Source organism: Terrapene carolina, unplaced genomic scaffold (assembly GCF_002925995.2).
Source record: "Terrapene carolina triunguis isolate 2854851 unplaced genomic scaffold, T_m_triunguis-2.0 Scaffold85, whole genome shotgun sequence".
Lineage (NCBI taxonomy): Eukaryota > Metazoa > Chordata > Testudines > Emydidae > Terrapene > Terrapene triunguis.
Window position 1 is genome coordinate 16271585 of NW_020664436.1, and position 21901 is coordinate 16293485.

Genomic DNA, 21901 nt, shown 5'->3' on the forward strand with positions numbered 1-21901 from the left:
CACACACACACACACACACACACACACACACACACACACACACACACTTTAAATTAGCAAACAAAAACCTACATTTAGTGACAGTTAAGGTTGTGGCGGGACACATTCTATCCATCCAAAACCTTAAAAGCAGGGAAATAAGAAATTAACAGAGAGGGATTTGTGCATTCCTTTCCACCTTCATATTCCCTGCCACACTAGTAATAACACACTCCAACCCTCCATAAGGCTTTCATTTCCATCTCTAACAGATACCATTAGCAATATATACCCCATCTTCATTAAGGTTTTGCATTAGAGTGCGAGTTTGATGAAGCTGAGGTATAACTAAATTTATCCTTTATTCTAGTTCACCCTCCTCTCTTCCACTTTCAAACACACAAAGCTAAAAAAAATTAAATACGACAAAAGGAAGGCTCTTAAGCTTTCAGAAATCCTTTGCTAGTTATTTTTAATCAACAAGAATACTGACTTAATATTTAAATAGTTTCTCCAATATATATATTGGATTTAGGTACTTTTTTGGTGGTTCCTGTGAAGTCACTCATTGGTAGTTAAGTTTTGAGACAAGTTTCTTGAGAAGGATGCATTTCAGTATATGGGCAAATTTTACCCTCCAAAATCCCTCATGTTTTTCAGTTTAGAACACCGAACAGATAAGACAGTGAACATATTTTGGAAGTATGTTTTCTGCATTCATTCCAATTACTCTTCACGGTAACTCACTGCAATGAGAAATCTGAATGCTGTTTCACACACTATTGGATCAGTATGCTTATTGCTCAGTTACTGGCTTGTGATATTTACAGCTGAAATATGAGATATTAGCAAACAACAGCTTTTCAGGTGCAAGTTTCACTATTTAACTAAGCTAGGTATACTTAGTTTTGTTTGTTTTTTTAAATACTGGTTTGCCTAAAGAGTGGAAACTATGATTAAACAATGGAAAATCTAGAAGATTTCCTTCTGATATTAAGAAAGCTTGATGAGCAAGCCAAACATGTACTACCAATAAATTTGTGAAATAGAGAAAAATAGCACTTCTTAAAACCTTCAAGATCCACATCAAGCAGAGCCCTTAAGCGAGTGCTTACCTTTAAGCAAATGAGTAGTTCAGCTGAAGTTAACGGAACTTTGGTTTGCTAGATTAGGACTACTATGCCTTCAAAATAACATTGTGAGATTCCATGTTTATCATTCCTTAAGAATTCTCTTCTTCCATATTGCCAACAAGAAATTAATATATAAATATGAAGAAAATACAATTCCAAGCTAAATCTATTCTCTGGATCTCTTAATGTGCCAGGTTTATTTTGAGTGTAAGCTCTGTGGGGAAAGAACTGTCTTCATTTTTATGTCTTGTAGTGTCAAACACATTGTTTGCCCAGGATAATGATGAAAAAATAAGCAGACGTGACTTTGAATACATGTAGGGAGCAGAGTAAGAAGGTGCCACTTCTTCCATCAGTCATTCTTCCATAGAAGAACCACATTTTAAGTAGTTGAATCTGGCACAGTCTGAAACCAATTTAAAAGTTGTGGACCGGTTTTCTGGCAATGTGACACAAGGAGTAAATGATAGCATGAAGGACAATCCTTTAGGTTTTGAAAAATCTGTCCACATGCACTATATATTCTTGAAGAATCAGAATAAATCAGCATTCGTTTTATTTAGGTGTTGAGACACAGTGCTCCAATGCTTAAGACGATACACACCGTTCTCCAACATCAGTGAAATATTTCCTTTGATAGTTTCATCAAAATGCAGGTAGTTAAGGAGAACACCCTTCATGACATCCAACCCCTCCGATTTTTTTCAATAAAATGTTAGTCATATATAAAGGCTTTAGAAATCCTAAAATACAAATCTGAACATACATTACCTTAATAATATCAGGATTACTGGCTAGTTTTAATAGCTTGCATGCCTTAGCTAACCCAATTCCATGAAGTGATGGAAGGTAGTCACAACCAGAAAGAATGCACATGTAACGGAATTTCTCTTCAGTAAATACATCCCCAAGCTGTTTACACTTTCCTAGTCGAGCCTGATCGATCTCTAGTCCATTTCCAAACTTGTCAATTTTCAGAAACACCTTGAAATAAGAGAGAGCAAGTAGTAACATTAATTCTCATCTCATTGTATTTTATGCACATTGGTGAACTAAATTGTGTTCACCAATGTGCACTTATTACATTTATTAATAACACTTATTACATTATTAGCGTGTGAGGTTTGCCTTGCCTATTACACTTGCTTTCAGAAGACTAAATTCTAGAAGGCACAGTGTTGCCTGCCAGAAACTCCACAGCCAGTAGAGGAAGTATTCGTTGGTGTGTGTTTTGAAAGGAGCCAAGGAACAAAGGACAGCCTGCTACACACGCCTTCTGCAAAAAAGCTATGGATAGGATATTTTAGGATGGGTTGTAAGAGTCAGTATTGTGGTCAAAAAGTTGTGTGTAGGCTTCCTAATCCAACAGTAGCATCTGAGCATACATCTATTTGCAGATTCCTGCTTCTAGAATATGGACACGCATTAATACTGTAATTATTAGGGGTTTGTTGGTTTTTGTTTGTTTCAGTTCATATTCCAGAATATGAGCATCTTTGGTGCACGTGTTTTGCTTTATCTGTTTGGAAATCATGTACTACACTGTGGGCATTACTAAAATAAATATTTATTAGTTTGTGGCACTTAATGGAGAAACAACAAGATTGAATTTGACCCTTAATCTCTGTCTCTCAGTTTCCCTATCTGTGACAAGACAATAACTGTACTTACGTACTTCACAAGTGTGTATGGACAATTAGTTTGTACAATGCTTTGAAGATGCAAAGTGAGATGTAAGGACTATTTATATTTTTCATTACCTTTTTACACCCAAAAGCCAGAAGATCTGAGTCCTCTGTAATTATAGCTTGTACTATGCCAGTCTTATTAAGATAGGCCAACTGAGCATCAGCTTCATATGGAGCAACAACACAATCAACTCCTTGGGCATGGGCAGCCTGTACACAAACAAGCGTGAGAACAATGTAAGAACTCAATACTATTATTATTGGACTGCAGCAGCATCTAGGCTTCAGTCAGATTTAGGTCTTATTTTGCTAGTCATTAGGGATACAGTTTTCAAAAGTGCCTAAGTGTCTTAGTAACATTCTGCATTTTCAAAAATGACTTAAGTACTTAGAAACCTAAGTCCCATTGACTTTCAATGACACTTAGGCTCCTAAGTCACTTTTGAAAATGGAAGTTAAGCAGTTTTGAAAATTTTACCCTGTGTAAGCATATAGTAACAACAGTCAATACTCAAAAAAAAAAAATCTTATAGTCTGAAACCCCAATCTTGCAAATCACTGTGTTGGGACACTGCCCATTGAAATCAACGGACCTCCACTCACGCAGACCCATTTGAAGGATCTAGCCATAACATTTTAAAAATAAATCATTTCAGTTTAAAAACAAACATTTGCTTATAAATAACATTTCCTACATTGGCCACCAACACTAGCCACACTCATTGGATCGGACCACAACTGTTTATGCTTCCATTCCAACCATATTTTCTGCTCAAAGAAAGAACATCTGGACAAATACAAGACTGATGAAACTCTTCTGTGACTGAGAATTTCAAAGATTGATTTCCTGGGCCATTTTTTAAGTGATCATAATTTTCCTATATATAGTTGTTTGCTAACTATTAAAAATACAAAACTAAACTATTTCCTCCCTGTCATTTATTTATGCCAGTGATACTCAGACTGAGGCTCCCGAGCCACAAGTGGCTCTTTAATGCATCTCCTGCAGCTTTTTGCAGCACATGATATTAAAACACAGTGTGATTTAATTATTAACCAGTCTGAGTTATTAACCAATCAGGATGCTTTTACTATGTTATTAAGCAATTGTAGTTGATAAAATAATACTTGGTCAGTCATTTTGCTGTGAGAATAATAAGATTTCCTGTGTCATACTGTTTGGATATGAATATATAGTACTATAGTAAATGAAACAATGAATTCACATGACGGTGGCTATTTTGGGTAATACTGATTGCTAATTTGGTTCCTGAAGCACTGAGGTCTGAGTATCACTGATTTATGATAAATGTCAAATGTGAGAGGATACTCAGTGGTTTAGTTAAAATTGCAAAGATATCTGTGAATGACTGTCACGTGCCAATTAAAAGAAGTCTGGCATAATGAAAAGCAGAGTTGAATATGGTAGATTTATCTGTCTGCTGTGCTGAACAGCCAAAAATGTGTCTAACACATATATCAGGACATCTTGTACGATTATATGTTGAGAGACAAGTTTCATGTAAATATGGGCAATGAAAAGCAATGAGCAAGATATAAACATAGTGGAGAAGCTGCCAACAAAAACTGTAGATGTCATTTGTAAACCTACAATAGAAATAATTAACAACTTACTTTGATAACTTCATGAGCCATAGCATGGGTAACATTAACACTGCGCCCAAAACAGTCTCTGGCTTCTGATAACTTCCCCTCACGAAGTAATTGTTTCCCCTTCAGAAGATTAGCCTGTCGTTTCCTGTAGGTAATAAAACAAAAAACCCACCTCCCTCAATATATTATTATTCTCTGAGTGCGACCCCCTTTATAAATTAAAAACATTTTTTTATATTTAACACCATTATAAATGCTGGAGGCAAAGCAGGGTTTGGGGTGGAGGCTGACAGCTTGCAACCTCCCATGTAATAGCCTCGTGACCCCCTGAGGGGTCCCGACCCCCAGTTTGAGAACCCCTGCATTACACTGCAAGAAGTGTAGAAACTAAAGCAATCTTTGATAAGCCCAGCCAAATTACCAGTTTAAAAAATATGAAGCATAAGCACACAACTGGTATAATTTGTTTGCAAGTTGATCATTACTTACTCTCTTCGAGCTTTTTCCACTTCCTTTTTAGAAGGCAGGGTACATCCATCAAATACTAGAATTGGCTTGATCCCAAATGACAAGAGCATATCAACAAGTTTCATGCAGAAGACTACATATCTGTAAGAATATATATATTTTTTTTCATTTTACGAACTGTGAAAACATCCATTGCTTGACAATGAAGCTTAAACCTTAAGACTACCACATATTTCTAACTTGCAGGAAAAACAAAAGAAGTTGATGATAATTAGCATTCAAGGCTGTCAGTGGGTTATAAACCTTTTTTTAAAAAAGGAAGAACAGAACATCTTTATAGTAAAAATGTGTGTAAGTCCTTATCTCTGGTCTCCAGCGAAGACCAGTCCACTATGAACATTATTGTTTATTATGCTGCTTATTCTTCTATACAAATAATTGTGTCTCTGAAGAATAAGTTAGACTTCACTGCAGTGCCAAATATTACAGCATTTTGTAAACTATAGCAGAGATTATCTCCCTGATGCCTGTGAGCTGAGTACATGATGCTCAAACGGAAAGGGGATGCATATTCCATTATCCTTTCCTGAAACTCTGCAAATGACCTTCTGGTGGAGCTTTATGGTGTTAACGGAGTGATGGAAGCTTACCATTTATGTTTGCCACTATCCACCCATCACTCCAGAGGGCTGTGCTAAAACTACATGAAGAAGCATTAAACTTGGGAATTGGGATCTGTGCCTATATCCACCCCCTCCCAGAGAAAGGAGAGGTTATTATGACCAAGAGCAGGGTATGACCTTGCCATAGAGCAGAACTGTGAACAACCCTCAGACGGAAGGGAGGACAAAGCAGCAGCCCAGAAGGGACAACCCACCTTCACTGGTCGCCAAGCCCATCTTTTCTGGGGAAAAAGATTTGTAAGAGATTCCAAGGTTAACCTTCCCATGTTTCTTCAGTCCCCTGATCTCATTGGTATTTCTATGGAACTGTACAATTTGGTCCAGTATGTGTATACAGGGATTATTTCATTCTTACAGATGTAGTTGCCTTGGCTGAAAAGCAGCAGCCTTTATACAGCACTGAAAGCTATATTATTAAAAGTGCATTACAGCTTTTTTGACAGTCATAATATTTTTTAAGTCTTAACTGACCACACAGTTTTTTCTAACACATAATCTGGGACAGTAGAGAGAGCTTTTACAATGGAATAGCTAGAAACACTTCTTCTGATGAGATAGACACTGGAGTAACTGAATCATCAAAAACTGGACCAAAAGGAACTGATATAATATACACCATTTATGAAAGAGGGACAGGTCACATCAGAGCATGACAGAGGTTTTGACTAACACCCAAAATAAATCAAGCTTAGCCCAAACTGCCTAGTTTTGATTCATTTCCAGTTAAAAATCACTTACTTGAATAGGTATTTCAACTTAAAACTTGCCTCCAACTCTCCCAGAAGGTTTGTGAATCTTGTAAACAAATTCAAAAGCAGGCATATTTCCTTGGGATTCATTATGAATAATGAACAATATATAATAAATAATATATGTTGTGCAGGGTACTTCTGTGCAGGAAGAGATTGATCTCATTCACAATATGGGGTGCCAGAATTACTAAACATTGTTATGTCATTTGTCACATAAGATTGTTTATGAGCTGTCATTTTTGTATCAGATGACATACTGCCATTGGCACAAGCTGTATTATAGCTAGGACACTTTTCATTTTCATACAGTACCTTATAGATGTCATTAATAAAAGGCACATTGAAAAAAACCCTCTCCTGTCTGATTTTTTTTAAACTTACTCTCGATATAAGCAACACCAAAGAGTGGGGGGGGGGGGGGGGAAGAGGAGGAAATCTTATTTTCAATGTTTGTGTATTTGACAGCAATTTGTATATGTAGACTCAGTTTTGCTTTTTCTCCATTTGTGCATGGTTATAAAGCCACAAAAATGAAACCCTGTCAGTTTTTAAAAAATAAGAGAGTTAAAAGCAGTTTCATGTTGGCAATGTACCCTTACTTTGTTAAAAGGCTGAGAAACTCAGGGGGGAAAAACGTTAGTGAAAGCTTACTGGTCAGTGGGTTCTCCTTTGGCTAGTTTTTCAGCACAAGCATAGGCTCCTTTGTGCAGCCAGCAGTAGGTATCCACAGCTACCACTTGCCCTTTGTATTTCTTCACATGAGTAGGTTCAGCTGCCTCCTTGATAAACTGGAGCAGGCCGTGGATTCCCATGGTGTTGCTTAAACTGGAATCAGGAAAGAGGGAAAATGTGACACAAAACACGTTTGCTCGCCCTGCATTAGGTTTTAATCTTTGCACAAGGCCGATCGCACGAGATGGCAGCCAGGCGAGCCAGGGAAAGAAAAGCACCTGGGACCAGTGCAGCCTGCGACGCTCTGCGACTGACAATAGAGCCACGGGGCACAGGGAGATCCAAGCTTCGGCCGCCTTTACAGGGCCGAGACCGGCCCCCGCCCCAGCTCACGGGAACGACAGCCACGCTGAGGAGGCCGGCGCCCGTCCGTGGGGAGCCGGGGCCCCAGGCCCTGCCTCGATCCCGGCCACTGGGGGCCCCGGGCCCCGTTGGCCCCCGTGTCACCCCCTCCATCAGCCCTGGGGGACCCTTGTCCCGCCCCGCGCCGCTCGCCCCGTCCTCGGCACCTAGGGGCGTTCGGCGGAGCCGCGAGACGGTCCCGTCTTCCGGCTGAGCTGGCTCCGTCCGCTCAGCCGCGGGGCGCGCGGGAGCCTGGAGCACTTTCAAGCAGCGCGCGCTCCTGGCCTCGAGACTCCGCCCCCCGCCCGCGGAGCCACTAGAGCGCGGCCTGGTGACAAACTGCCCCTCCCAGCATGCCGTGCGGCGCCGGCTGGGCGTGCGCCGGGCGCGCGGCGGAGCGTTGCAGGCTGGGATATGTAGTCCGCACAGGGCACGAGGGCGGGACCCTGCTGCCCGGCAGGGGGCAGCTCCAGCCGGCTCCGGTATGGGCGGGGGCGCTGGGCTCCGGCCGTACCGTGATCAGGGAAGGGCATCAGCTGGGCCCGGATTGTCAGGCGCCCGCCAGCCCCACGGGGAACGTCTGGCCCGCACCGCACGGCCCCTAGGCTAGCCCGGGTGCAGAGAGGGCTTAGGGTGTAAATGTGCCCCACGCAGCTCCCTGCACCCCCAAGTCGTGCCCCCCCCCCCCCAGCAGCAGCGTCGTTCCCCTGCCTGGCCAGAGCCTTCCCCTGGCGCACCTAGATACTTACTGCAGGGTGGGGGCAGCCTGCTTGTCTCTGCGGCGTGTAGCTACAGGTACCTTACAAGTGCTGCTACTAGGGGCATGCAGTGTAGACCTAGACCTAGTCCTAGGGCATTGGGTTAACGGGTTGCACCATCCCACCTCTCCCCAGGCGCGCACACACACAAAGACCACCCGCACCCAGCAACATGCCTGGGGGAGGTGGACAACATTTTTCAAAAGCTGGGGGGAAACAAGGAATTTTTTAAAAATTAAAATAAAAACGAAAGGGGATTGTTTATAAAAAGTTGGAATTGTTCCTTCTTTTTTGACCAGCTCTCCTGCTTCTCCCAGGACCAGCACAAAATCTGGCCCATTCCTGTCATCTGGGCTACATTGGAGCTCCCCATGGCAGCAGAAGTCTGGCTGCACACTGCACAGACTGTGTTGCAGGATCAGAGCCTGAGACAGTCCCTGCCCTGAGGATAGTAAAGAAATTTACAAAAAGGGTAAGTTAGCTTTTTGTCTATCAGCTTTTGGGGTTGCAGAGTAATGTGCACAAACTTGCAATCCTGAGGTGCAGAAACATGCACTATTGACAGTGATGGGGTGATGTTTCCCCTATCCAGATGTCCACTTGTTGCTAGCACATAATGCTAGGAAATGTTTAAAGGTTTAAATGTTTAAATGAACTTTCCAGGAGGGAAAGAATTTAAGTAAATAAAAATAGGGGAGAACAACGTAGAAATAATTGTTATCATATGTGGACATTCATCTAGTACCTATAAAGGGGACAGAAGAGGCCCTGCCATTCTTGCTCCCAATCCAGAGTGCAGAAGTAGAAATTTCCCCCATCCCCTCTTGAGGCAAAGACTGCAGGGGGACAAGAGAGGCTATTATAAGGCTTTTAGATACTTTCAGTAACTTAGGCACCATCTGATTAGATGTCCTCTCTACCTGTTTCTCACCCAGAATCTATTTTAGTGTTGCCCCCAGGATAGAAAAGAAGCATTAGATCTGTAATGGTGGACTATATTAACTGAGGCATCTGGACATAGGGACAGAATGTGGGGATGGTTTGAAAGAAACATTTTTTTAAATTGTAGATTAAGATATGTAACTGTGGTGTTTCACTTAAGCTGCAGGGTATTCGTTTTTGTCTGATCTATGTCAATTGAAAACTCATCAGGTCAGCGACCTTGCTTCTTCATCAGAGCTGGGAGAAAGAGTTCTGGTAGCCATGGTCCATTAGAATAAGTTACCGATTGTGATTGCAGTATGTAACTTATTATAGAATCTTTGGCGTGATGGATCCTTCCCAAGAAGTTAGAAAACGTTTGGTATTTCAGTAAAAGTTTCTTGCATATACTCATTGCTCATTCTGAAACTGTTTTGTGGATTAAAGTTCAAAGAAGTAATATTAATGACTACGTATTTAATATGTTTTTCTTTAAAGTTGGGTAGGATCACATTCAAGTTTGAAACTCTCCCATTCCATCACTTTTGGTGTTACCTGAGTACAAATAAATGCTTTTGTTTTTTAAAGCAAGGAAACAATTGCCCTCGCTGCAGGTTTGTGTGTGTGGCTTTTGCACAGATAATTGGGGATGAAGCGAGAGGGTTTTGACCACTGAAAAACAGAACTTGTATTTTCTGTGGTCATATCAATTAATGCATATGCATGATGCAGTGTTGCCAACTCACTTGATATTTGGTGTGTTCCACAGCTCCTGGAGGCAAGTTATTACATGAGAATCCCAGCTTTCATTTTAAAAATATTAAATTTCTAGCCCTCATGAGTGCAGAGAGGAGTCTGAAAACATCAACTGAGGTTGCCCTAAATGGCCAAAAACCAGAAAGCAAATAAAAAGAATACAGAATGTATTGCCTTGAAAAATCAGAAGATTCAGAAAAATAGTCTCATGATTTGTGGGGCCTGAGTCATGATTTTTGAAGGCTAACGGTTGGCAGGACCACTTAATGCAGGTTTTGTGTAACTATCAGTCTTTAGTTTTTCCTTAATCAAATTCAGGGTCAGCATGCAGGAAAGATTGTGTCCTTTCAATGTTTAGTTTCTAATTTTAGTTATCTGTTTTCCTTTGATACCAGAGCACATCTGTGTATTCTGGTATGCAAAAGCAGAAGTTTTTTCTGGTAGGTGTGAATTAAACCAAAAACCACTGTAGGAGCAAAAATATATTCACATCTGTTACTTTTTTACGGTAACTGAAATGTTAAGAGGCTAAACAGTAGTGAATGAAAGTTATGCAAATTGTTTTTAAAGATATGAATCATGAATTTGAACACATCAGCTGTCAGTTTTGTGGTATTTACAGGTTATTAAAATTTTTAATTAATAATTACAATACAATGCCCTTTATGGGGTGAATATTTAGTGGCAACTTTTTTCAAACTCGTAACTCTAGAGAGCAAACCAGTTCAGTTAAGACAAGGGATTTAATTATAAGAAGGCATCTTATGTAACTGTGACCTCCTGCTGAAGGCAGATTGTACATGAGACAACACCTAACAAGACAATTTTAAAGGTTATAACACGTGACTCAAAAAGCATCACAGAGGATTGGCAGGATACAGACCAAGAACTCAGCCCTGCACTCTACCCAGGGAAAACATGTACTGCTTTTTAAGGAAGGAGTGGGGAGAATTAGACACCGACTGACTGAAATGCCAAAGGACAGATGCTTGCATTTACACCAGTGCAATTCTAGGCTAAGATATTTAAAAATGGGTGGCAAAAGTTAGGCTTCTAAATCCATATTTAGGCTCCTAAGTAATTGGCTTGATTTTCCAAAGTGCTGACGAGCCATAGCTCCTACTGATGTCAAAACAGTGTACTAATGAGATTTTTTTTTTTAAGTCAAACCACAATGTAAAAAATGCACTTGAGTGAGATTTTTATTGCAATAATCTACATATTAGGCATGTTGGTCTAAAATATCTGTGCACTCATATGCTGGACCAGGACACTAAGTTAGCTATCTGCTCCTATCCATTTGAAGTGACATTGTATTCTTCTTTTCTATTTAATGATTAAAATATATAGTCAGGTATTATTTGATAGCAAACTACTGCACAAGAACCATAGAGCAGGACAGCAAGGGAGTTATTACATTGCCCACCAGCACTACCTATAATGAAACCTATAAGAGATACTAATTTACCTTAGTCCTATTTTTTTCCTATCCTGAGGAGTTATGTATACAATTCTTTGATAAAGGCAATGCTCTAGCCTAGCAAATTTGGAGAAAGGAGAGCAGGTACGTGCACATGTGGTCAGACAATGTAAATTTCACGGCACTCCCACAAAAATCCCCACAGCCTCTCCATTCCTGGATCTGATCCTCCAGTATCACTGGAATAGATACCAAGGTGCATATGTTTCCAGCAGCCAATGATGGCAACCTTGAAACCTAGTACCTGTTATCACCAACTTAGAATCACAGTTGTTCGTTTAGTTTCTTTTTCTTTTCTTTTTTTTTCAAAATGAAACAAAAAAGTAACGATCATTTATTTTAAACCAGTTTATTCACCTACCATTAGAAACAGTCAGAGAAGTGTGTGTTTGAATCCTGATTGAGTGTGCGTTGGTTATAAGTCAACAGGAAGTGCAAAATAGGCTCCTTCTAATGTTTAGATTGATCTGGAGCCAAAATCATAACGGCAACATTGGTGGTGGGTGATTCAAATCCAGTCCCTTGCCTCTGAAATGTAAAAGGGTTTGTTTGGATGTTTGGTCCATCTTTAATTACAAATAAATAATAACAAATCCCTTATATAAATAGCACTTCTCATTCTCAAGCACTGCACAAACATGACCTAATACCATATATAATCTAAACTATTCTGTCCATATTGTCAATGGCCATCCAGGCGTCATGGGGCAGCACTCCATGTACTGTGGTGAATCGTGGAGATCTTTCTGGTTCCCATTTTCATTTCCTCCCACATCTCACTAAGAGTACCAGGCATGACCTCTGCTGTCTGCTGGTTTCCCATCCCTACTATAGTATTCTACATACCAGCTTGCCTTCCTGAGCCCAGCCCTCTCTGGTCCAGCAATTTTAGACTGTCAAATCTATACTAAAGCAAGGCACTTCCAACCTCGCTCCCTAGGGAGACCCCATAATTCATTGCTTCTATCCCTGCTTGACAGCCTGTACACTAGTCCTTCCAATCCCATTCCCCAAAACCAGGCCCAGCAGCCCCACACTCTAATCCTGCCCCAATGTTGAATTTGGTAATTCCGCACTTCTATCCCTTCGTGAGATCCAGGATCCCTGTGCTTCCAGTCCTAACTCCAAAGTAGCCCCCAGTAAACCCACCCTAAACCTGGATATCAGCAACTGTCTGCTTGTAAATCTACTTCTGTAAAGTGTAAAGCCCTTCCAAAGACTGAGACAACTTTGCCTCCTAATCCTACTCCTAAAGCAGATTCCCAGAGTTTCCAACCACATAAAGCTAGATATAGCAACTTAGGCCTTCCAACTCCATATCCTAAAAGCAGGAATCCCCTTGTGCATGTCCAACCCTGCGTCAAAGCAGGCAGTGTATTTTCAACCCCTCTTCCATCCCCCACGCTAATGGGTCCGCCAGTTACAGTGAAGAGTATTCTGTTACATTATCCTCAGGGGCTGTAAGAATTAAAATCATGTGGACTTGATCTCTCTAGCACAAACAATATTCCCAAGCATCCACTTTCAAGATTAATAATTTCTGATATAAAATTAGTGGTAGAAAGTGAGACAGCAACTTTGTGAGTCAGAGGTAAATGAGAGTGTAAAAAAATCAGCCTTGTAGTGTAGAATTACTGCCTTCCATCTATATTTTTAGTGTGAAAAAAAATTTTTTTGCTTGGTTTCTAAATCTTGTTCCTCTTATTCTCAGTCTCCTCAGTGTGTTTCTGCTGCTCCTTTTATTTTTGGCTCCTATAGCAGATGGTACTGGACTTCTTAATGTAAAATAAGAGAATAATTTATTTATTTCACATCCAGGCTCTATCCTCATATCAGTTTGAACTTCAAACAGCTACTCCAAATTCTCGCACCAACATAAACACCTCTACCCCGATATAACACTGTCCTCGGGAGCCAAAAAATCTTACCGCGTTATTGGTGAAACCGCATTATATCGAACTTGCTTTGATCCGCCGGAGCGCGCAGCCCCACCCCCCCGGAGCGCTGCTTTACTGCGTTATATCCGAATTAGTGTTATATTGAGTTGCATTATATCGGGGTAGAGGTGTACATGGAATAGGGGATCAAATTTTGCCCTCACTAAAATCCCATACAGTCAGTGGGGTTTCACAGGATATCAGTGGGGATAGTATTTGGCGCATAATTTGCTTTATATATTGGTCAGAATAAGAAAACTATGAATAATTGTTTCCCCTCTATATCTTTGGGACTCAAATACCAGGTCAGAGTCATATTTGGGCCCAAATATGAATCTAATGTGAGAACAGAGGCCCTTAAAAGTACCTGTCTACTAGAGATGTGCAAAGTACACAATTCCAGTGAAATCCCATATCAGGTGAACTTCATCTGGTTTCAGATTTCATTATGAACCCAAAATGACTAGGGTTTGTTTAAAAGTTTGCTTAAATCTTTCCTTGAATGGGTTCCAGTGAGGGCAAAAGAGAGATCATGTGAAATTTTCACTCGAGCATGTCAGCAGTGTTAAGATTTTGTTAGAAAAAGGACAAAACTTTCCAACCTCAAAGAAACCCATCACAACTTGCTGGTTTTGTGATGGATGTGAAGAGACTCACCAGTCTGAGTTCTGCATTGGGTGTCTGAGTGCCAACATGCAATGCGAAGGGGAAGGATTGGGAATCCTTGCAAACCAAACCCACCAGAAAGGTTTCCCTGGAATTTATGGGAAACTGACAGGTTTGGCACAATTCTCCTCCGTGCTAGGTTAAGGCTTAGACACTATCATCTTTTGACTTAGGGCCCCAGCTCCTGGTATCATGGGATTACATCAAAATCTCACCTTTCATTTTAAAAACAATGTTTGTTGCCCTAATGGTAGTGAAGAGAAGCTTAGAGCCATGAACCCCAGGTAACTGATGCAGCAATGTCTGCCTGAGTCTGCAGACAGCCTGAAACAACACCACTAAGAGGGATGAACTGTACCATTCAACTCAGTGTTAACTCCAAGACCCACTGCCCTGTGTTGCTCTGCTAACACCAACCCAGCAGAGGACTGTGTGTGTGACAGGAGGAGAAAAGTGCAGCAGGCCTTGCCCACTTACTCTAGGAGCTATATCCCGGTTACAGGACAAGTACTGGAACCACCTTCCCCAGTGCTGCTCCTGAGGAGAGTGGGACATCTGCTGCAATTCCTGGTGAGGTGAATGGGGTCCCATATCACTGCCTCAGGCTCTGTGAGGCAGGAGGGGAGGCCCGTGCCTCCTCCATTCCAGGTGAATAGTAGCAGCTATGGCACACAAATGGGGACATGGTGTAGATGATGGAACCACAGGGGCCCCGTGTCAATAGGATTTCCTTAATTCAGCCCTGGTTCCATTTTCTGACAACCCAGAAATTAACACGAGGCCCAGACCTGACAGGGTTGCCAGCTAAAATATTCCCTTTCCGCCTTTTCGCAAACCTTAACTCCGTGAGCCTGAACCTATAATGCATGGAAGACTATGACTAGTTTTGAAACTATGACTAGTTTCCTTCAAATGACAAAAAGAAAATTTCAGTATTGCCAACCCTAAGCATTCAAAAACTTACAAGTTAGCTCTCCCCACCCAAATCAGAAAAATTCATTTAAAAATAATAATATTTGAGTGGAACAACCTGCATGGAACCTTGGGAGGGACGAGCACAGGTTGTGGGAAGGAACAATTTGGAGGAGGCACAAGGAAGTCAGTCTATGTGCACATGGCTAGAATGCTAACTTCAGGTGCAGTACAGTAACTCCTCACTTGAAGTCGTCCCGGTTAACGTTGTTTCATTGCTGATCAATTAGAAAACATTTAAAGTTGCCCAATGCTCCCTTCTAACGTTGTTTGGCAGCCGCCTGCTTTGTCCACTGCTTGCAGAAAGAGCAGCCCGTTGCAGCTGGCTTGTGGAGGCTTGGAACCAGGGTGGACCGGCAGCCCCCCTATCAGCTCCCCAGTCCCCTAAGTTCCCTGTGCAGCAGCTGCTCAGCAAGCTATCAATTGCTGGCAGTTCAGCTGTCCCTCCCCCCACTGCCATGTGCCGCTCCTGCCCTCTGCCTTGGAGCTGCTCCCGGGAGCCTCCTGCTTGCTGTGCGGTGGTGGGGGGGGAGGAGTAGAGGGGTGCTAATGTCAGGGTCTCCCCCTTCCCCCTGCACCCCACTTACCCCATCTCCATAGAGCGGGGGAGAGTGGGGGGACACGACAGGGCTCAGGACGGAGGGAGCTTGCTAGCAGCAGCTGCTGTCTCAACTTGCTGATCTAGTTAAAAAGGCAATGTACTTAGAGTAGGGTCAGTGTACTTAAAGGGGCAATGCGCATCTCTCTCACACACAGGGTGTGTGTCTCCATCTCTATCTGCCATGCTGTCTCCCCTCCATCCATTTGTGCTGCCTTGTAGAGTGTGAGGCTACATTAACAACAGTGTGTTAACCCTTGAGGGCTCAGCCGAGTGCTAGTTCATCATTCAGCACTAAGGCATTCCCTGGGAAATATTCCAACCTCTAACTCCACCACCTCAACCAAGCTTCACAATCATCATTGCTGTGGATAGTATTAAATTGTTTGTTTAAAACTTATACTGTGTGTGTATATCTATCTATATAATATAGTCTTTTGTGTGGTAAAAAAAATTTCCCTGGAACCTAACCCTTCCCCCCCCAGTTACATTAATTCTTATGGGGAAATTGGATTCGCTTAACATCATTTCACTTAAAGTTGCATTTTTCAGGAACATAACTACAACGTTAAGCAAGGAGTTACTGTACTTTTGTAAACAGCTCTCTTAATAAAGATCCAGTTGTTTTAGACAAACTGAGACTTCTTGTTGCTGATGATGTATTTCACATGGCACTGAGCCAAATTCGGCCTGAGGTGGGTCACTGTTGCATGCAAGCAAGAGTTTGGATTTTGTTCTGTTGGGGAGGCGTCCCTGTCGGGAAGTGGCAGATGTTCATTCTCCACAAGAACTGAGAAGATCTTGGAGCAGGAGCAGTGGAAGCTCGTTAAAAGTGTGTGTGTGGGGTCACTGGCACCCAAACTGAGGCTCCACCCCTACGCTGCCCCTTCTCCCTGAGGCCCTGCTCGCCCCTCTCCGCCCTCTTCCCCTGTTGCTCACCCTTACGGGTGGTAAAAAATGGGAGGGCTATTGCCCTCCCACTTTTAAAAGTGCTGGGGCCATACCCCTGTCTTGGAGGATCTGTTGAAGGTTAGGGCATTGTGTGCACAGTGTAAGATGTACAGGCATTAAAATATGCCTTGAAAATATGCTAACTTCTTTTTAATTGTCTGGTGGCAATCATCTTAATGCACATTGCAAACCTTAACTATCTTTTGGAGCCGAAGTCAATAGGCCTGTCCCAATAGATGAGACATCTTGTCTGGGGAGCATTAATTAAGCTAACACAATTCTCAGGAAAGGAAAGCTCTGATGCTTTATAAGGAATTTTCCAACTAGTGTTAGTTTCTCAAACTAAAGACTTCCATAACTTACTTATGGAGGAGACTTCCATCTCATAGTATAGCTGAGGAGAACCTGTGAGAGGTGATAGACTACCCCCTTTTCCTATGCAGAGTGCCCTATATGTTAATTAAGAATCAGAGAGGAGAAAAACAAAACAGAGTTAAACCAATTAGAAATAGCTTGGCTGGTGACCCAAAAAACATTCCAGACGTCAAACTTCCTGATACCTCAAGAAGCCTATATAATATATATTCACCCCTACTTAGAAACTGTAGATTTGCCTTATGAATCAGATATACATCTCTATGTAAATAATCTGTCTTGTTCCTAATGTAATGTCCCTCATCCTATAAGCCTTGAAAAATGTGATATGATGAGTATTAGATATAATCAAAACATGTATTCATTGTGTTCACTAGATTTAGAAGACTAAGGGATTTTGTTCCATTTCTTGGTAAATTATTGTAGCAATAATAAGTAATAATAAGTGTATGGCACTAGAAGGAAAAAGCAATGTTGAAAGTTATACCCTGGTTGGTGATATTAAAAGAAATTGCTTAAAAGCAGGGATCCCAATTGTCAGGGCAAATTATGAAATCCATCCATGAAATAAATTAAATAATAAATAAATTAAACCCTCCAACTAAAGGAAGCATTGAAGAAATATTATACACTGATGCCATCTACTGGATATCAACAGAAGCAGCAGAGAAAGTTGAGAGCAATTTGGCAAATAGACAATAGAAATCAGAAGGCTACCCTTGCCAATGAGCCCTCAAGCAGGGTATATTAAACAGAGGTCACCAATGGGAACCTACCGTTAACTGAACCCATAAAGAAGCTGCAGAATCCCCAAGTGTGATGAATGCCCAGACCAGGATTATTTGTTTGAAATCCAGGTCCAACAACCTTTTAAGATACCTAAACTGGGAGCCCATAACAGAAAAGCCCTTAGCAGCACACAAAGTCAAGAGCTGGGTAGTGTGTGGGGGGGTCATTTGGAGAACCTGAACCAAAGGGACCTATCACTGTTTCATACCCAGTTTGATCACAACCAGTCATGGCATGGGACACTCCAAGCATTACCAGGGTATCATGTGTTGGAGTTTACTAGATTTTTGCTGCTAGCTGCTGGTAGAATGAGTCCTTTTCCACAAGTGATGAGTCTTCTGTTGGCATGTAGGTCACATTGACAGGTAAGTATCCATGATGATTTTGGAGCCCAGCACAGAGTAAGCATGGAGAGACGGGGTTCCATGTGGCTAAAGTCTGTGCTAGAGGTTGTCTAGTGAGGAGTCCCATATCATGAGTTCCGTCTGGACCTCCAGGGTGGAGGAATGTTGCTTCTTCCCCAGTAACTTAATTGCTGTGTGGCAGACAGACCTCTGTGATGCCAGCAATTACAATCTTGTAATGGATGGGTTCTTTGAGAAGAGCTGTCTTGAACACCGAGTTTTCAGTGTGAACATGTTCCATACGATGACAGACTTTAAGGTCAGAAGGAACCATCATGATCATAAACCTGTTACAAAAGTTTAGCTCTTCTGTCCTATGTGGTCCATGAATCCACAGTTGTGGCTTCCCCACCACTGGGAAACTTGGCCCTTGTCTGCTGGGTCCATCACCGGCCTTTTCTCATTACCCTGAGCAGGGCCCTTAATGGGTACTACCAACTAGGGCCAGTGAGACTCAATGCTTACGTGGGCAGGGATAACAATACACTGACATAGAGCAGCTTACACTGCCACTACCTGTGCCAAATTATGATATTGTCTAATATGGCACAAATGCAAATTATTAAGACTAGTTTGCAGCAGAGGTAGGACCAAGACCCAGTACATCCTAGCTCCCAGCCCTGGGCTTATTCCTCTAACCAAAGCCTGTAGCTTTTTGAGGGGGAGGGCTCTACTAGCAGTTTTTCTAAAATTCACAAGTTTGTAAATTATTGAGGAGTAGCTCTCAATTTTTCAATATTGAAAAAAATTCTTTGCTCAATTTTATTGAAAGACTTTGAAGATTTAAAAAGTTGTTTCAATCTCATTGAAGTTTCAGACCTGAAAATAGTAAAAGTTTTTAGTCAAAAAATGTTGCCTGTGACTATTTCACCCAGCCCTGAGCCTTTGGGACCTCTATCCCCCTTTTGCCTTTCTGTGTTTTCTGGGTCAATGGCCTAGTAGCCTGCCACCATCCAGGGAGTCTGTGACAGAGCCATCCCCTTACTCAATTCTTCAGTAACACTTTCCTATAGAACATCCATGAAAATTAATGAAATGTGAGGCTATATCAGTTCTGTCCAGTCACACTAAAGGAGTGCATCTATCAGTCTCTCCCATAGACGCATTCCTCCCACCACTTTGCTCTGAAGGCGGTTAAACCAAAACTGGCTAATCTTCAGCTACAGTTATTTTAGCAGCAGCTGAAAATTGCCTCATGATAGAGCACCAGAGATTTTTTTTTTCATCCCCATTGTAAAACCTCTTACAATATGTGTTTTGGTTTTTCTTTAGGTACTGATACATTACACGTTACTAAACTCAGGCTCCAGCTGAAAAAATTTGGTGGTAGCATGTTTGCATTTTGTATTTGACCCTGAAGCCTGTTGAAACCAGGGAGATCATCTTTGGCCACAGCCATTACACTGAATACCAAGTGGGCAAGATGAGCCTGATTATTTCTGTCCCGCATGATGGAACAGTGAAACCTGAAGACATCCTTGATTGAGATGCTGGTTGCTGGGATTCAAACACATTAGCTCATATTTTGTCTCATGATTGTCCTCCAGGAAACATTTAAGACTTTCAAAAATGCAAGGTGGCTACAAATCAGGACAGGAATAGAGATTGTTCAGATTCTTGCTAAAGAAATCAGAAGCCTTAATGGTAGTTTCTCCCCATATCTTCTTATAAATCATCTCCAGAGGATCAAGCTGGATGCCAACAGGGAAAAGGAAGAAGCTGCCTTTAGAATTCCCCAAGCAGAAAAAGCCTGGGGAGACTTTATAAAGTTTGAGATCAGCAAAATCGCAGATAATAGGAGGCCTTATTGTAGATATCCATGGACAAATGCACCCTGAGCAATGGATAGAACTAGGTTTCACCCTTTCAAAAGCATCACTCAACTCAGGGAAGTTTTCTGCATCAGGCTCTTCTATTCGCTATCTTGCAAACCAGGTGCACAGTGTTTCTTTTGAAACTTTGCTCAGAGGATCCAGAAGCCTGGGTAAATTTATTGAAGAGCAGGACAACAACTGGTATCTTTGTGTTCCTTCTCCAACAAACCCCAAGCCAAAAACTGGGAGTTATTATAGTGGAGGCTATATCACAAAGATTTTTGGGTCTAGGTATACTGGCATTGTCGATGCTATTCATATTGAGCTGCCCCAGCGGGTGAGGGATATTAAAGAGTATCCCAGGTTTTGTAAAGCATTAGCAAGGGCTATAATAAATTTCAGGCAAACTAACTAGTGCAGCCAGAGAAACCATAAGCTTCTAGGATGCTAAAAGAAACAGGCATGTGTGTTAGCATGGCTACTTTGCAAAGTATAACAATTGGTCTGATACACAGGAATATGGATTTCCATTTGGCTTTAACATGCTTGGAATTCTGTAGGAATAAAGCAGTGGGGCAGTGAAGGAAAAGATCTAGAATGCAAACAAATGCAATTCCAGTGATAAAAGGACAGTAATCTGTACTGAAAACCCATGACTAATAGCATCAAAGGAATTATTAAACCAGTGCATATTAGTAGATCCCAATAAAATGATTGGTAACCTCAGTGGTGGCCAGGTCAAACTGAGTGAGGGTACATCACTACTTTATCTTGCTGAGGAAATATTTTTAGATTCTGCGATTTTGGTACAATTCCTCCAAATGACATGGACCCTCCCTGAGACTGGTCCATACGACTGTTCTACAATGAGTGGAGTGTAAGCAGAATCCTGAGCTCGTTGAAGACTCTGGTGAAAATTCCCACTGGCTTCAAAGGGTACAGGATCAAGCTTTTTGGCACATGGGCTAAGAATTCAATGCCTACTGTCATGATGGTAGAACAGAGAGAGAAGCAATTTTCTCCTTTCCAATCTGTAGAGAGAAAGGTCTACAATACAACGAACTACAATATTCCTGCTAAAGAATTATTCTGTCTGCATTGTGCAATGCGTAGATAAAATGCTAAAATAGTCTTCTTATTGAAATGAAGTATGTGTCTCTTATTAGGGTGATTTTGTACATAGCATTCTTCCCTCTTGGAGCCTGGACCATTGCCGACTGAAGTCAGTGGAAATCATTCCATTAACTTCATTCAGCACTAGATTGACCCATTAGTCAGTACTGCATATAGCATTGTTAGGGCATGGCCACTGTGCTATTGGGAATATCATCAACAAATGGAACAATGGCAAAGCTGATAGCAATCTGAGTACAAATCAGCATTTAGGAAATGCAGACAATAAGATAAGCTAAAAAAGTCTATGGCCAGTAAGAATAAAAGGGCACTAACAAGAAATTTCTTAAATCAGGAACAAATGAAATCCTAGTAGGGTACAGGTCTGATACTAGATAAAGATAGTAAAATCGCCAATCATAAGACACATATATTCAGTAAATATTTCCATTCTGTAGTTGGAAAGAAGCAGGTTGATGTAGTCATATTTTACAACAAAATTCCATCAGTAACTAAGGATGATGTTAAAATAGTCATTAAACATTGTTAAATAGATAGGGCTGGACAACTTGCACACAGAAGTATCAAAAGAATTGGCCAAGGAAGTCTCTGAACCATGAATGTTAATTTTTAACACATCTTAGAACATGGGGGAAAGTTTTAGAGGACAAGGAATATACTAATGTGCCAATATCTTAAAAATGTAAATGTCCCAGGTAACGATAGGCTGGTGAACTGGACAAAAATCATGAAAGGGCTGAAATGTGATGCAATTAGTAAAAAATTAGCTGGTAGCATATTTAATGCCAACCAACATGGTGTGACATAGGTCTCAAACAACGTTCATACTGTTTTTGATGAGTTGGCAAATTTGGTTGATAAAGGTAACTGTTGACATAAGAGTTCTGTAAGGCATTTGACTTAGTCATGCATGACACACTGATCAGAAAACGAACACTATACAAAATCAATGCAG

At 41.4% G+C, this 21901-nt stretch overlaps 1 protein-coding gene across 1 annotated transcript in view; it reads right to left on the reverse strand.

Annotated features, from left to right (window-relative positions):
- Positions 1-7636, reverse strand: part of EXO1 (exonuclease 1) — a 25377-nt gene extending 17741 nt beyond the window's left edge. Inside the window, exons 1-6 of the mRNA XM_026649788.1 lie at positions 7559-7636; positions 6969-7142; positions 4904-5023; positions 4436-4559; positions 2873-3010; positions 1884-2096 (exon numbers count right to left, since the gene is read on the reverse strand). Coding sequence (XP_026505573.1) covers positions 1884-2096; positions 2873-3010; positions 4436-4559; positions 4904-5023; positions 6969-7129 — 756 coding nt within the window. The 5' untranslated portion in view covers positions 7130-7142; positions 7559-7636. The remainder of the gene's footprint in view (positions 1-1883; positions 2097-2872; positions 3011-4435; positions 4560-4903; positions 5024-6968; positions 7143-7558) is intronic.
- Positions 7637-21901: the final 14265 nt, after the last annotated feature.